Source organism: Otolemur garnettii, unplaced genomic scaffold, assembly GCF_000181295.1.
Source record: "Otolemur garnettii isolate 467f Iridium unplaced genomic scaffold, OtoGar3 scaffold00008, whole genome shotgun sequence".
Classification (NCBI taxonomy): domain Eukaryota; kingdom Metazoa; phylum Chordata; class Mammalia; order Primates; family Galagidae; genus Otolemur; species Otolemur garnettii.
In genome coordinates this window covers 15534275-15550362 of record NW_003852403.1, presented here as the reverse complement: position 1 = coordinate 15550362, position 16088 = coordinate 15534275, and the positions used below count along the sequence as shown (strand labels likewise).

General features: G+C 53.3%; 1 protein-coding gene across 3 annotated transcripts in view; it reads left to right on the top strand.

The window, feature by feature from the left end:
• The window catches only part of COL13A1 (collagen type XIII alpha 1 chain), a 153321-nt gene that overhangs the window by 85803 nt on the left and 51430 nt on the right, over positions 1 to 16088 (top strand). For 2 of the 3 annotated variants that reach the window (XM_012801319.1, XM_012801318.1), the window contains 8 exons: positions 1257 to 1292; positions 2073 to 2099; positions 3156 to 3182; positions 7682 to 7708; positions 7800 to 7826; positions 8432 to 8458; positions 10186 to 10242; positions 15723 to 15830. In XM_012801319.1, the coding sequence (XP_012656773.1) occupies positions 1257 to 1292; positions 2073 to 2099; positions 3156 to 3182; positions 7682 to 7708; positions 7800 to 7826; positions 8432 to 8458; positions 10186 to 10242; positions 15723 to 15830 (336 nt within the window). Of the gene's footprint in view, positions 1 to 1256; positions 1293 to 2072; positions 2100 to 3155; positions 3183 to 7681; positions 7709 to 7799; positions 7827 to 8431; positions 8459 to 10185; positions 10243 to 11362; positions 11429 to 15722; positions 15831 to 16088 lie in introns of all 3 variants that reach the window. The other variant, XM_023509630.1, reaches the window with a different exon arrangement.

Here is a 16088-nt window from a genome sequence, read left to right as displayed (position 1 = left end):
TGGAGCTTCTCTGTTCAGTTCAATTCAACACCCAGTGGTTGCAGCTACCATTTCAATAGGCTTTACAAGCCTAACTGAGTATAATTCAATGACTGTGAGGTTATACACATATGAGGTCATCCTCATTCTATAGATGAGGAAATCCGAGGCTCAGGGAGGTTAGGCAACTTGCTCAGAGTCACGCAGCCACTGCTGGTGGAGGCAAAATTAGAACTTAGTCTGCCAGACTCAAAAGCCCATGGTTAGGAAGCGTTGTGGCCATCTTGGCCAAGAGAGAGCCAATGCTGAGAGCCAAACAAGTATGTCCAGCGAAAGGTATGTGAGCCAGCATCCCTGGACAGTGTAGGGGAAAGATGAGGCAGAAAAGGAGCAAGCATAGTAGATTCAGGGCAAGACTGGGGGTGGGCTTGAATGATAGGTGAGAGGAAAGGAGCCCTTGCTGGTTCTTGAGCAGGGGAGTGACAACACTCAGGTGTCTTTGCTCTCCATTACCCTTGCCCTCCTGGTCATCCCTCCCCAGCCCTGGATCTTCACAGACTCATGCTTCTTCTAACCTCAGCACATCTCTTTGGTCCTGAGTCTTGATCACAAACCACCGGGCTGGAACTTGTGCTACTTCTAGTCTCCAGCCTGAATATCTGCCTACACTGTGCTCTCCTCCTCCTGAAAAGTGGGCATGCATTGCTCTGCATCCCGTGAAGATTGGGGGATCCAGAGGTCACCCAACCGCTAAGAGAAGCGTGCTGGCCAGGTTGAGAGAAGCAATCTGACCTATTCTAGCCTGAAAACATACATTTCAAAGGTCAAGTTCTGCTATCTGTTGATATCCAAACCATCCTTAGATAAGTGGCCGTGAGCAATGACTATGTAAATAAAAAAGGACTTAGAAGAGAGGACCTCAGCCCAGGAGGCCAGTGTGCTGCAAGCCAAGTCCTGCTGTCCTCACTGCCCCATCTGTCTGTTTACAAGCAAAGCAGCCACAGCAGTGAGGTGTTCTCCAGGGGCTGCTTCCTAGAAGTTGACCCGAAGGATGCTGCCCCCTCCTTTTCTTTCCCCACACCCTGTTTCCACAGGAGATTTCTGATAACGTTCCATTTCCATCTTTCTCCATCCTCCCTCTCCACCAGCTCCCCATGAGAGTATCCCCTTGTGGACAGTGACACAGGAGTGGGAGGGATGGGAGCTAAGATGAGCCAGGGGACTAGGGATTAGCTTCATCTCCTCACTCATCCTCACTGCCTGCCTGTTCTTTTCAGGGTCAGCCAGGTACTCGAGGTTTTCCTGGATTTCCGGTAAGTGGGGAAGACTGAGGCTAGCTGTGTCCCAGGTGGTCTCTGAGCCTGGTTGGGTTAAACTTTATTTGAGCCCTGACACCACTTCTTCCAAACCCTGGTCATTAAGGACCTGCTTCTGTAACCGTTCATGGACAGCAACCCAGGAGAGTAGCTTAGAGCTGGGCTCATGGTTCATGAAATAAATACACAAATGAGAGGCAGTGGGCAAAAGTACCAGGAGAGTGAAGTCACAGGCTGATAAATCCCAGCATGACCCCAGGATGTGGCAGCTCAACCTCCAACCTGGCTTTGAGAGGAGGTCCACCATGGGGATGGAGGGGCAGGAGGTGATGGGTAGGCTTCTGTGTGGCCACTGACCCCTGCTTATGGGCCCTAGGACAGGTTCTGAGAGGCAGAACCTGGGGAGTGGCTGGTTCCCTTTTTATCCAGGCCTCCTTGCCAGCCAGCCCTGGCTTCCTAGGAACATGCCACTCAATTCCGGCCTGTGATAAGGAGGATGTCTTTGATATCAGTGGTGACACCACCCATTGGGTTCTGCCTTGTGCCCAGCACCTGGCATGTGACATTTTATTCCCTCCTCACAAAGACCCTTCATGGAAGGCTATTACTCTCAGCCCCATCTTAGGAAATTGAGGCTTAGTCTGACCCATGGTCACATAACCAGTAAGTCATCAAACAGGGCTTTGAACTATAATTTGTTGGAATGCAGAACCTGTGCTCCTCTTTGGCAGGAGGCCTGTGATGCTTGGTCTTTACATCTGGCCTTTCTGGTTTCAGGGTCCCATTGGACTGGACGGCAAACCGGTAAGTGGGCCCTCTCTCACGCTGGGGGTCCTGCACCCCTGGGTCTCTATGGTCCTTCTGCAAAATCCTGACTCCTTGGAAAATGCATTGCTTAGAAGGAAAATTCCTGAGGCAGAAGCTTGTTAAGAGAAGGAAGGGGAGGGGGCCATTTGAGTCCCTGGTCCCAGTGAGGTTCCCCAGAACAAAAGTCCCCAGCTGCTAAGCTGGGCTCGGGTTGTCTGGAGATGCTGGTGCATGGTGATTCTGTTGGGGCACATGAGGCTGGGAGACAGCTGGGAGGCAGCAAGTGAGAGCTGAACTGGCTGGGTCCAGAGAGCCTGGGCGCGTGGGCACACACTAGCCCTGGCTCCCTAGCTCCTATGTGTCTCCCGTGGCCTTCCCTGGTCAAGACCCCCCCAAGTGCCCAAATCCACAAGGAGACCACTTTCCACCTCAGCTCTTCTCCTGTTCATTTTAGTCCTCTGGACTTGGTCCCCCAGCACAAAGTTCACGGGGAAGGAGGGCCCTCCCCACTCTGAGGAAGGAGTGAGCTGAAAGGGGCTTGAGCCCTCCAAAGCCCTCACAGATGCCCCCACATGAAGGCATCAGGTAGTATGATGCGGCCCCACCCATGGCTGAGCCTGGCCCCATTCACCTCTTGCAGATGAGCAGCCCAGATGCCCATCTGCTCATTCCCCCATTGTAAGCAGCCAGCTAAGCACAGCCCAGGGGCCCTGATGATTGTGTCCACTCATGTCACAGGACCAGGAGTTCCCCAAAGCCATCCTGGGCACATTAGCAGAATGAGGCCTGGGGTCCAGGGAGACCACTCCCCACTCTCCTCTGCAGACTGGGCAGCCGCCAGAAAGGCCCAGCAAAGGACTGTGGGAAAATGACCAAATGACCTCCCCTGAGTCAGCGGGTTAGGGACTGGGTGGACAAGTGAGTGACAGCATGGAATGACCATGTGAGAAAGGCAACAGGTGTAACAGGAGTATGGCGGGAGGGATGCATGGGGCAGGCAGGGTGGGCTTCCAGGCTGTAGTGTTCCTGGTACTCACCCTCTTCTCCTTCCAGGGCCACCCGGGACCAAAGGGGGAGATGGTAAGACCCCAGCTTTCCTGCCTTCCTGAGACAGGTAGAGGTCTCAGCCAAGCTGAAAGGGCCTGCCCAGCAGAGGGGGCCCCACAGGCACGGGGCAGGGGTGGGGGCTGAGGGCAGAGAGGGGCTGCTGTCCTGGTCACACCCCAGCTGTGTACAAGCACATGCCCTAGATCCTCAAGTCACACCACAGGGAGGAGAGGTGGACAAGGGTTTCTCCCCTGAAGCGTGAGGAAGGATGGTCCAGAGGGAACCACATGTGGCCAGTAGCACATGGAGGCCAGTGGCAAGCTTAAGCTTAGGAACTGCACTGGCATGGGACTTAGGGGACAAGCATACAGTGGCACTCGCTGGTGATGCTTCCTCCAGGAGAGGCCATTTTTATGATCCTGATGTTCTTCAAGGCATCATGACCCTTCCCAGAGCCACACTGCTCTGAGCTGCGCTGGCACTACAGGGGACCCTGCCCCACTGGGCACAGTAACAGACCTTTGCACAGCCTTTCTCCCTGTCCCCTTCCACCTTCTGCAGAGCTTTAGAAAAGAATCTGCTCTCTTCACAGGCCACCCCCTACAGAGGGGAATCTAGGTGCCCACTCCAGGTGAGCAGTAAGTGGCCCAGTTCCCTGTGGGGATTGAAGGGCCATTAAGAGCAAATGGGCCGGCCCTGGGCAGGGTTTCATTCTGCCTCCAAGGTCCTGGGTCACACCTACATTGTACCATACGGCTGGCAGGCCTGTGGTCTGTGTGGGGTCTGGCTTGTGCCTGCAAGTGATAGGAAAACACTCCTGGCCCATGACGAGGCACTGCCAGGGCACTCAAGGAGGTAGGACATCTTGTGAATGGGAAGGAAGACAAGCAGTTTGAGCTCCAGCCCAGCCTCCCCTAACTTGCCATGGGATCCTTAGCCACTCAACTCCCTCTGGGCAGTCCTCCTGCCTCAGACCCAGTAAACATTGCTGAGGTTTGCAATGTGGTAGGCGCTGGGATGAGCACTTTACATGTATAATCTCATTTAATCCTCAGTGGAGCCCTGTGCTCCGGGTCCTATTAGTATCCTCTTTGACAGCTGTGTAAACAGAAGCTCAGAGAGTCAAAGTAACTTGGCTGAAGTCACACAGCTAAGGAGTGTCCAAAACAAGATCCAAACCCAGTTTCTAAATTCCTTCCTCCACATTTTATTGCCTCCTCCCTTTCTGTTTCCCTCTCTCTTTCCCTGCCTTCCTGCCTCCTTCTTTCCTTTAATGCATTTTTATTGAGTATTTAAGTGGGCAGGGCACTGAGTCAGGTGCATGAGATACAGACAGCAGCAAGAGAGACACTGTCCCTGCCATCCTATAGCTAACAGTTCCGTGGGGGAGATGTGCTTTTCAATAATCACTTGAATAATTAACAAATTGCCTTATAATAAGTGCTGTGAGAAGATGATTCTCAGGACCCTGAGGAGTCTCAGAATAACTTCAGAAACTTCACCCAGGTTGAAGGTCAAAGACAGCTTTCCTAAGAAAGAGACTTTTAGATTGAAGCCTGAAGGATGAGGATTTCACTAAGAGAAAACAGCAGGGGGTGGGGTGGGGAAAAGCCTCTGGACATGCAAGAATAGCATGTGCAAAGGCCCTGAGGCAGAGAAGTCCTTGCTATGTCTACAGAACTGGGGGAAGGGCAGGAAGGCACCAGCAGCTGAAGAGTGGAAGAACTGGCATTGGGACCAGATCCCCCAGCAAGCTTTCCTCTCTGTCACTGCTACCTATTTCAAATGCATTTCTTCTTGCCTTTAGCCTGCTCTTAAACATGCACATACATGGTATAATGGAGACCCAGGCAGGAATAAGCTTCCATGCTGCCATTGTTATAGAGGCACCAGGGTGTAGATGCAAAGATGTTAGGAGCTCTTCCCTTCAGTACACCACCCCTCCTTCTTCCCCTCCTGGTCACCCGTTGCAACCATAAAGTAGCCCACAGCCCTCTCCCCAGGAGCAATAATAATGGTTACCCACTAGACACAGTTCTGTAATCCTTATAACAGAATTATCCCCTTACAAGAGGGAAAATTGAGGCACAGAGTGGCTAAGTACATCGCCTAAAACCACATAGCTCCTAAACGCAAGAACTGAGATTCAGACCCATGTGGCAGGGTCTTAACCCTCAGCCATGACTCCTCCTTGCTGCTAACATTCTTTGTCCTGAAGGAAAGGACCTTCCATAAGCTTCCCTTCCTCCCCTCACTCTGCCCACACTGTCCCTCTGCCCCACCAACTCGACCCCTGTGAGCCTTCCCTGCCTGCTGGGGATCAGAGCTAACTCCGGGAAAGGGCAAGGCCATCCATCTCCCAGAAACCCACATCAGTGGGACACATCCCCTATCTGTCTCACCATCCATCAAAACCTGACAGGCCACAGAGCCATTAAACCCCCATTTGTTTGGCATAGGGACTGAGCCATTAATCCCCACTGCTGTTGGGCATGGTTATCCTGGTCTGCCCGCACATCATCTGTCCGGCTCCTGATCCCTCCCTCCATAGGGAGTTTCTCCTCTGCCGACTGCCTGACTCGGCACTGGGGCTCATCGCCTATTCCCACTCCCATGTCTTTGGCTGTCAAAGAGGTCACCTCTGTCCCACCCACCACCTCACAGTATCTCCAAGTACCTGAAATAAAGAGTTGAGAGGGTGCATGTGGGGTCCCAGCTCAGGAGCAGCACAAGGGTCCTGAATTCAAATCCCACACTATTGTCCACAGGGCTGTCCCAGGGTGTGGGGCACAGGCTCTTAGAACAGTGCCTGCGTGCAGGACGCACATGAGCCCCTTCACCGTGATTTGGTGGTGGCTAGAGGAGGGCTGGTGGCCGAGGACTGAGCACATTGCCCACGACCAAGACTCTGCCCAGCTGGAGCTAGTTAGTCACCATGTGTCCTCAAGCCTCTGAATAAACTAAGAGAAGTCCAGGTTTTTATTTGCACTGTTCTTGCTCTTAAGTGTTGGCAACTGATTAAAATAAAACTAAAAAGCCAGAAAGCCATGTGATAAAAACAAAATACCTGTACTGACCGTGGTTGTCCCATGAGCCATTGTGGGGATATCTGTACTCTATCCTCCAAGTCTCTGCTGTCCTATACCTGTTCACTTTCTCAGCCCCTCTCCCATCACACTGCTCCCTTTCCTGTCATCTTTGGCCTGGCCCCTAGTTCCTTGCCCAATGAACCCTCTGCTGCAGAACTTAATGTTAAACCCTCTCACCAGCCAGCTGGGCTGGGGGCTCCATGGATTGTCCCAACAGCCACTTGCCCGCTCCCAGTGACCCTCCTAGAGTTTCCCAATTTGGAGATTGGTCCAGTAAGCAAATCGAGGTCAGAAGCAAGACCCTTCTCCTCCACCCTCAGCATCCTGAGGTCCTGCCTAGATGGATCTGCCCCTGGGGATCCTGAATTCTTTAGGCCCGAAAGAGACTGATATAGCAGATAGGTCTTTGCAAGCTCCCAGGATGGTAGCTGGAAGGGATCTCGGGGACCCAGGCAGGGGTACTGCTTATGGTTCTAGCCAAGTCTAGAAGCCTCCTGAGGGCTGGCCTGGTTCAGAGAGTAGGGTAGAATGGAAAAAGCTAGACCTCGGTGGTCGGGCAAACCCCAGCTCATGTCCTAGTTCCGCCATTCACTGAGCCACAGGCCCTCCCAGCTAGGAGAGGCCATGGCATCTTCCTTAGGGCCAGCGTGAGTTCAGAGCTCAGTACACCCCTAAAATCCCCCCTCAGAGTGATCTTCAACACAGCGATTTGTGGGCATAAGGCTCCCCCCGCACGAAGCCTGTGCAGTCTCCTGAGAGAGACTGAGAGAGATGCTGGGCCCTCCTGAGAACAAGGGTCTGCCCAGACCCCAGCCCCTTTCTTAGCCCTGTGAACTTGGCAAGGCAACCTTGAAGGAAACCGTAAGACCCCTAATGTTCCTCAGAGAAGCCCAGAACAGGCTTAAGTGGCCAGCTTCCTGCTTCCTCTCTTTTGCTTAAGGCTTCTCTAAAGTCCGTAGTGTTTGTGGCCCTGGCCTGGCCTGCTGTGTCCTTAGAAGCCCTTCTGGTTTAGTGGGCTTCATCCCCGGGACGTGGAGGTAGAAGCAGAATGTGCTGGTCTCCCAGAGACCTGTGTGGACCAGGCAGGGTGTCCATTGTAGCCGAAACACCTGTCACCTAGTGCAGCCTCCTAGGTTGCAGGCCCATGAGATGACAGTGGTTGGAGGAATGAGTGAAGGGCAGCACCTGTTCTTCATCATAGCCCCAACAGGAGCCAGGGCGTGCCTAGTTGTGCCCACTGCTGGGTGAAGCTGAGACTTGGTAAATAAGGCCACACAGCCTTGAATGTGTCAGGCATAGGAAGACTCGGCCATGGCTGGCACACTGTAGCCTTCAAGCATGAGGCATTCTGTAAAGCCTGGGAAGCCTCAGTGTCTTCCCCAGTCCCCACCCTGGCGTGTGTCTCTGTCTGCCACTGACCTGTATGTGTTTCCTCCCACGCAGGGTCTGACAGGCCCCCGAGGACAGCCGGTTGGTACCCGTCTTACTATTCTCCAGAGAAGCTTCAGCCGCTGGGCCCTTAGCTTTGGTTTCTAACTCTCTCATCTCTATCTCTTTATAGGGACCTCAAGGACAAAAAGGAGAAAAGGTAGGAAGAATGGAATCTCCATCTTGGGGAAACAGCCTCCCAACCAGTAGAAAGGCGCTCCATGGTGGTTATCTTCAAATTTTAGTTTGTGATAACAGAGCCAGGGAAGCCCCTATGGGGCTGTGGCATGTAGGACAGATTCAGGGGAAGATACTCTGGGTATTCTTGGGCTAAGCCTGGCCCTCTTTAGCCTCTCTTTCCGCCCCTTCTAGAGGTCACCCCCCTAGTGTTCCCTGATCCTCCTCCATGAACTTCTGGGATTTTGACATGTTAATCCGTAAACCACTAGCCTGGCCTCTTCCTGGCCTCCTGTATTCTCTGTCTTGTTGAATTTCTAATGGAGACTGCTGGGCTTGCCCCGCACTGTCCACAGCTGCTTCCATCCAGGGGTCCTGTCCAGGGGCTGAGGGTTTCTTCCCTGTGGCTAGCCAGGGCCAACAGAAGGAATTGGTTCTGCTGCTTCAGAGGGCTCAGACCAGAGCCAGAGCAGCAGGGTTATGGGTGATGAGATAATGTGGTGTGTCATTAATTCCTGGGGTGCCATTAAGGGGTAGGTCTCCACAATAAGTGCCTGACACCCCCTTCTCCTTCTCTCTCATTCCCAGGGGCAGTGTGGAGAGTACCCACACCGGGTAAGTGAACCCCTAAAACTTAGCAGGGCCCTTTCACCCATCCTAGGGACACAGCCCCTGGCCCAGCCTTGTCTCCTGGGGGCCTCCAGGACCTAACAGAGCTCAGAGAACAGGAGCAAACAGCCTCCTCTGCACTCAGCAGTCAGAGAGGTGGTGTGGGGGTGGTGGTGTGTCTGGCTGGCACAGCCAACTGTGTCCCCAGGCCGTGTGCCTGTGGGTCGTATGGGCTCCTTTACGGAGCGTGCCTTTGCATACCTGCCCTGTGGCTGTCTGGGTGAGCTTGGGGGCTCATGAACTGTGTGCATCTGAGCTCTGGGCTCCCCTGCACATGGTCCTCTCTGTCTGAACACGCGGCTCTGTGCGTCCGTGCGTCTGACTCCCCACCCACCGGGCATGCGTGTGCGTGACCATATGTGTGTGTCTGGTGGCCTGCCTCAGACGACTAAGAGGGACTTTTGGATTAGTCATTGTTTTAGCTGACCCAGATTTTGATGATGGGAGATAATCAAGGGCTGGCCATATCAATTGAAGGATAAAGTCTCTATTTTGCCTCTTTAAGAACAAAAGAAGCCCTTCTCCAGACAGGAGCGGGGTGGATTTCAGGGCTGAGAATACTGTCCCCCCAGCTGCAGCCTTCCTTTACTTTGCTCCATCCCAAAATACAGAACTCAAAAGACCACAGGGCTCCTTCCATGTTGGAGCAGGGGTGGGTACAAGCCCCAGTGAGCTGGGACCAGAAAAACACCCCCTCACTTTGCAGATCAGCCTTATTGCTCCCAGACCTGGGCACCAGGAACAGGGAGGATGGCATGTTCAAGTGTCCATCTCTTCTGTCATAGGCCTCATGGTCCCCAGCAGCATGCCACATGGTGTGGCTCCCCTGGCTGCCCACCCCTCCAGGCAGGTCCTGGTGGTAGGATGTAGGGAGTGGAGACAGACACAAACCAGTCTCAGTCAACCTGACCCTGGAAGGCCATTGGGAGGGCCTTGCTGGCAGGGCCTGGCCTCTGCTCAGCCACTCAGGGGGCTGGATACATGCCTGGCTCCAACATGAGAGGCTGGGATGGGTCTGAGTCCAGGTTGGGATGGGCTGGGGAATGCAGGCTGGCAGTAGCACAATCAGAGCCGGCCTGTCAGTGGCATGTGCTCCAGGGATGCAGGGGCCCTGGCGTTCTGGCCAGCCTGAGCCTGATACAATAATAGAAGGTCAGCTGTGTTTATTTAAAACGATGGGCTCACAGGATTGTCATGTTACCCAAAAGAAAGAGAGCATCCCCCAGCACAATGGACAGCTTCAGCAGTGTGTCATGGGTCCTTAATGAGTGCTTCGGGTCAGGAAGGAGAGGGATTTCTGCCCCTCCACCCAACATAAGAGGAGGGAAGGGCTCTGTGACTGAAGGCTCCAGAAGCACCCTGCCACGGTACAGAGAAGCCCAGCGTTATGACCACTGCGCTCTGGAGAGCACATCAGGCAGGGGAAGCCGGTGGGCACAGCAGGTTTATAGAGGGGCTAGGAAAGCAGGGGACTTCTGGCAGTCTGTTGGCTTTCCAAGGGACCTACAGGCAGGGTGGGGGTGGCAGGTCTCAAAGCCAGAGGACACCAAGAAATCGGATGGTTCCCCCTCTGTTCCTGCAGCCTCCCCAGGGAGGGAGGGAGGGTTGCGGGGGCTGATGTCTGTGGACTCTCCCTTCACTCTCCCCATGCCCCTCCATCCCACCTGAACCAGGAGTACCTAAGCAGCATGCCAGCAGCCCTGCGCTCCAGCCAGATAATTACCCTGAAGGTTTGTAGGTTCTTGAGGGTTGCCAAGCCCCTTCCTGCCGAGAGGCTACCCAGATGCAGAGCCCACCAATGCACATCCCCAGGCCCTTGGGTAACAGCCCAAAAAGGTGGCAAAGGCCAAAGTTGGGCTCCCAAGTCCCCAGCTGGCCACATTTGCAGCCCAGGCAGCTCCCGGTTCCTAATGCTTATTCCAGGGGCCTCATGTGAGTTAAAGTGCTTTCAAAAACAAGTGGCTGATTACAGTCCATGCTATCTTTGTTTTCACTTGGGTTCTAACCACTTCCTAAAGCCACAGCCTACTCAGCTTCAACAGGGAGAGAGAATGGAAGCGACAAGAATTTCCAGAAATGAAAGTCGCATTAGATAATGTGATTGCAAGTTGCCTCCCCCCAAAAAGTGGTTGAAATTTCCGGAGACATCTTTGCTCAGCCCCTATTTTCCAGGCCCTCCAGCCCCAGGGTGAGCCCTCAGTAGCACTTAGCATGTGCCCACACTGGCCGCACCCTCAGCCAGCCCAGCCCCTGGGAGCCGGGCTTGGCACTGGCTTTGACCATCCTCCCCAGATTCGCTGACACCAGTCTTTCTCGTTCAACCAAAAAAGAACCCAAAGGTCGCCACACATCAGCCTGGCTTCAAGTACCAATTTAGCTGGTCCTGTGGCTCCCTAGCCAGAGCCTCTGAGTCTGCTGCCCTCTGTCCAGCAAGCAGGGACAGGAGGGGCCGGCAGTGCAATGTTGGGCTGTGTGTCTGGCAGCCTCTGGCTCTGCATGGCCAGGAGAGCAAGCCCAATGGAGGGGGGCCACGCTTCCATTCCAGGGGGCTGCTCGTCAATACCTGGACCTCGGACCTAGAGGCTGAGGCAGGGTGCGGATGGAGGGCCATTCCTCCTTCCAGGGCCTGGCTGTGCCATCCTGCAAGCTCAGCACTGTGCCCCTCAACTATAGAGTACCCTGTCCATGCCTTCCCTCCTGGTCCTCCTGCCCACGCTAATCTCTCTTCTCTCTTCCTCTCCTCCCGTCCTTCTTGGCTGCCTTGCCTTCCTGGTGACCTTTGGCATCGTTCTGAACACCTGCGATCTTTGGCCTTTGCCCTCTGGCCTTCCAACTCATCTTTCTCCTCAGCTGCTGCCTCTCCTCAATTCAGTGCGACTGGCGCCACCCCCAGTCATAAAAAGGAGGACCTTCCAGGTAGACACCTTCCGTTTGCCCGGACCGAGGGTGGCTTTCCCCAGGGGCTCAGCAAGTCTCTGGGCACCGGCAGGCCGGCTAAGGCTATAGAGAAAGCCAGACTCTTGCTCTGATTCCATGGAACTGAATTAGACAAAACTGAATCAGACCCAGGCCCCAGGAGCTCCACAGTTACCACCACACCATTGCCACTCATAACTGCTGTCATTGTACACCAGGCACCATGTCACCCATTTTACAGGCCTGCTTTTATTCAGTTCTCTCAATGGTTTTATGAATTAGGCAAGATCATCCTTTTTTACACATGAGGAAATCAAGGCTCAAGTGTAGCCCAAAGTCACACAGCCAGTAAATGGCAGAGCAGAGATTTGCACCCAGTTTCTCTGCCTGTTACTAGCTGTGAGATTTGGAACAAGCTACTTAACCTCTCCATGCCCCCAGCTTTCCCTTCTCTAAAATAAGAATGAATACTTTCTAGGCTGGTTGTTATATACATATAGATTGTACATGCGCTTGAAATAGTTCTTGGCACCATTTAAGTGCTATCATTAATGTTAGCTGTCATTATTACTGTTACCCATATTTTGGAGATAAGGAAATTGAGGCTCAGAGAAGTGAATCGATTTGCCCAAGTTCACACAAACAGCAAGAGGCAGAGGTGGAACTGGCAGGCAGGGCTTCAGACCTCACATCCAGGGCTCTCTCAGTTGGACCTATACCCTAAATACATACACTTAGAAATGCAGACTGCTCAGCATCTGATCCCTGTGTGCAGAGTTTGAGGAGAGAGGGTCTTTGCAGAAGGAATGTATGTGGTCCACATCCAACAGGGGTACTCCCCACGAGCAGCTGCTTCCGTCTCCTGCCTGCTCACCTAAAGAGGCTGGGACCAGAGCAGATCCGGAGAACAAAGCAATCTTACCTGCTCTCCATCAGCTCCCATCTGGGGTCCAGGCCAGGTGGCAGTGCCACCTTCATGCCCTTTGCCTTCCTTACACTGCACAGGGCATACCCCCAAGCAATAGAGAAGCTGGGAATGGCAGGGCCCTGAGCTGCTCTGAATGCCTGACAGCAGGGACTCGTGCTACCATCCTGACTCAGGTGTCAGGAGCCCAAGGGCCTGGATGTTTAGGCTTCTGAATGAACAGGCTGAAACATCACTCCAATTGACAGCTAAAAATACAGTGAATGCAACGCTACCTAAGCCTGCATGCTTCATATTATATTACCAGGCTAAATCCTCGAGAACACTCCGAATGCTCACGCACAGCACGGCTACTCAGGAGGCGCCCGGCAGCTCAGAGAAGCACCAGGCCCACCCCACTGTCACCCACACCTGCCTGTGGTAGACCCATCTAGGGGAGCTGAGTCCACACTGTCAGAGCAGCTATTCTCCTGGACCCCAACACCTACCTCCTGGCCTTAGTTGTATTTGCTGCTCTGTACCCAGGCCCCACAGGGTCCCAGGCACTGTGATGAGAATTCTACATGGATTATCTCATGCATTCCTTCCGGGTCACCCTCATCAGCCCCACTTTGCAGAGGAAGAACTTGAGAGGGGTCCAGAATTCAATTCAGGCTGCTGCATGTTACTGCCTCCCTCTTCAAAAGCAAAAGGGTGGTGAAGCCAGGACTTTCTGTGCTGCACAGACCTGGTTTCCAAAGTAAGGAAAGAAGACTAGGGGCCCTAGGCTGCCTGCCACATTTTGCCTGAAGAATGAGGTTTTTAATGCTGTCAGCCCTCATGGGACATAAAAATGCTTGTCCATTTCCTATCAATAAACCAATATTGATTTTACAGACTCTTCAGGATGCTTACACGTTAGGTGTAAGATTAGTTGAAAGAGGAAACTTTGAGATGTGATATGCTTAGGGGATGGATTAGAGGTCATTTCCAAAGTGCAGAAAGTTGGACGGTGAGCCCTTTTTGCTGGGGGCTTATTTGGAATGAGCAGGGCCAGAGTCTAGAGTTCTGAGCTTGGGTCCTGGCTCCACCCTGAATTCCCCAGGTGACTGTGGTCAGGGGGCTAAACTTCTCTGGTTCTCAGTTTTCTTTTCTGTAACATGGGACTTGTGACATTGTGAAGATTCTAGAATTTCACAGTCAGAAAGGACCTCAGGGGTTCGTTTCAGACTGAGCTTTTCTTGCCTCATGAATCATCCTTCCCCCAAAATGTAGAAACTTCATGAAGAATATAAAGAAGTGAAGGATCCTGAGGACGTTCAGAGCACAAGGGGCTTAATCAGATTTAGTCTGGCTGAAGAAGGCCACAAGGCAGGGCGGTGCCTGTGGCTCAAAGGAGTAGGTTGCAGCCCCATATGCCAGAGGTGGCGGATTCAAACCCAGCCCTGGCCAGAAACTGCAAAAAGAAAAAAAGAAGGCCACAGTGCTCCTTCTTGAAGCCTGAAGTTTAGTTAAGCCTTTCTTGGTTCAGGAAAGACATTGCCACCTAGAAATCTATCAACAACCAACATGCTGCTAGGCAGAGGGGCTGGAAGCAGGGAGGTCACCCAAAGCAATTTTTGCACCTGCCTCCTCTTCCATGGTCTGAGCCCAAAAGTGACTTCTCCAAGGGTGTGGCAGAATAAGGCCCAGGCCCCAGAGTGATGCTCCTGTGTGCCATTTGCTCCAGGATGTTCCAGCCAAGCAGGTGTTGCTAAAATCTTACATTTTTCCTACGCTGATTGTGCACACCTGTTTATAATCACCACTTCCCTCTAGAGTTTGCAGAAAGCATCTTCAGCCCCCTTCTTCACTTGCGGAGCAGGAGACCCAGAGTGTCATGGGCGTTTGCTAAGATCACCCTGAGAAAGGTGGGCTGGCCTGGAACTCTGGCCACCTGTGTCCCTGTGCATCTGGCCTGGAGCTCTGCACCCCCTGCCAGGGGGTTTGCTTTCTTATAGATGGGCCACTCCTTATAAGAGCTCATCCCATCTTGTTCCTGAAAAGGTCATTTAGAAAATGACATAATGGGAGGCCAGGTGCAGTGGCTCACACCTAGTGTAATCCTAGCACTGTGGAAGGCCGACGTGGGTGGATTGCCTGAGCTCAGGAGTTCGAGACCAGCCTGAACCAGAGCAAGACCCTGTCTCTTAAAATTACCAGGCGTTGTGGCAGGCGCCTATAGTCCCAGCTACTCAGGAGGCTGAGGCAAGAGAATCACTTGAGTCCAAGAGACTGGTTGCTGTGAGCTGTGACACCATGGCACTCTACCAAGGGTGACAAAGTAAGACTCTTATCTCAAAAAAAAAAAAAAAGAGAGAGAGAGAATGACATAATGGCATTTGTTTATATCCTGGATAACTCTGCCTTGCCCTCAGCCCCCAAATCTAGGTCACATGGACCAGACTCTCTGAGGAAAAGCAATGCCTCTCCCCTCTCCCTGGGTCACAGTCCATCCTGGGGACAGGCACAGTGGGAGGTGAGGCTGGGCTCAGAGCAGCTAAGGAGTCAGGTGGGTTAGGGGAATAACTACAGCAACCCTTACAGCATAAAGCACCTTTTAGTTCCCAAACTTCAGGCAGGTCAAAGGTTGAAAACTCAACTGGAGACCTGCAGGTGGCCAGGCAGATGACCTGAGTGACGGAGCAGGCTGCATGTAAGAAGGCCTGGAGACAGCAGGGGGACCAAAGCAGAGAACTTGGTGGACCCAGGAACGTGGGCCCAGCATTGCCAGAGTTCCCAGTGTTTTATCAGAAGCCAACAATCCAAATTTTTTACACCAAACCTCTTGTTCAGTTGTTCAGTGAACTAAACAAATTCCATGGCCTCCAACCGAAGGCTCTCTTCCGATCTTCCAGGCCAGATAATCAAAGAGAGCAAAAAGCTGAGACAGGAAATGGAAAACTGTTGCTCCCATTCCACACTTCAGAGAGATAATGTGACTTGCCACCTCAAAAGAGTGTGACAGAAGTAGGCGCAGCCCGCAGACCACATGGGCTGGACTCTGGCCACTGGCCAGTCTGGGGGCAGGCCTCTGGTCAGGGCAAAAGGGCCTCACCCTGCACCTCTGCCACCCGCACCAGGACTTTGTGCCCTGGGGACCAGCAAGTCCTCTCTGGAAGCCCCACCTCCTGGGGACCTACTGTCTTGGCCATCTTCTCACTGCTGCCAGCCCCTGCATGTAGTCACCACCACCATGGCATCATCACCATCACGCCACCACTCCTCCGTCACCACCACCTTCTCAGCAAAGCCCATGGCAGAGCCTTCACTGGGTGCATGGCCTGGGGGTGGGAGCTGGTCTACAGCTTCAAAGATCTTCTCTCTAACACTGGTTTTCATGAACTTCAGGGTGAACAGGGCCAGACCGGCATCCAAGGTCCACCAGGGCCCCCAGGCCCCCCTGGACCGAGTGGACCTCTGGGGCACCCAGGACTGCCAGGGCCCATGGGCTCACCCGTAAGTATTCTATTCCTCTCTCCAAGATTTGTCCCAACAACTCTAGAAGCCTCTGAAGCTTGAATAAGCAAGAGGAACCTAGGTCCCTACCAAAGAGCAGAAACACTGTGGGAAGGCCATGGGAGCTGCACTCTACTCTGAAAACCACCCCTGGGCCACATCCACTCACTCACAGGGCCACATCCACACACCCCTGGGCCACATCCACATACCCCTGGGCCACATCCACTCACTCACAGGGCCACATCCACACACCCC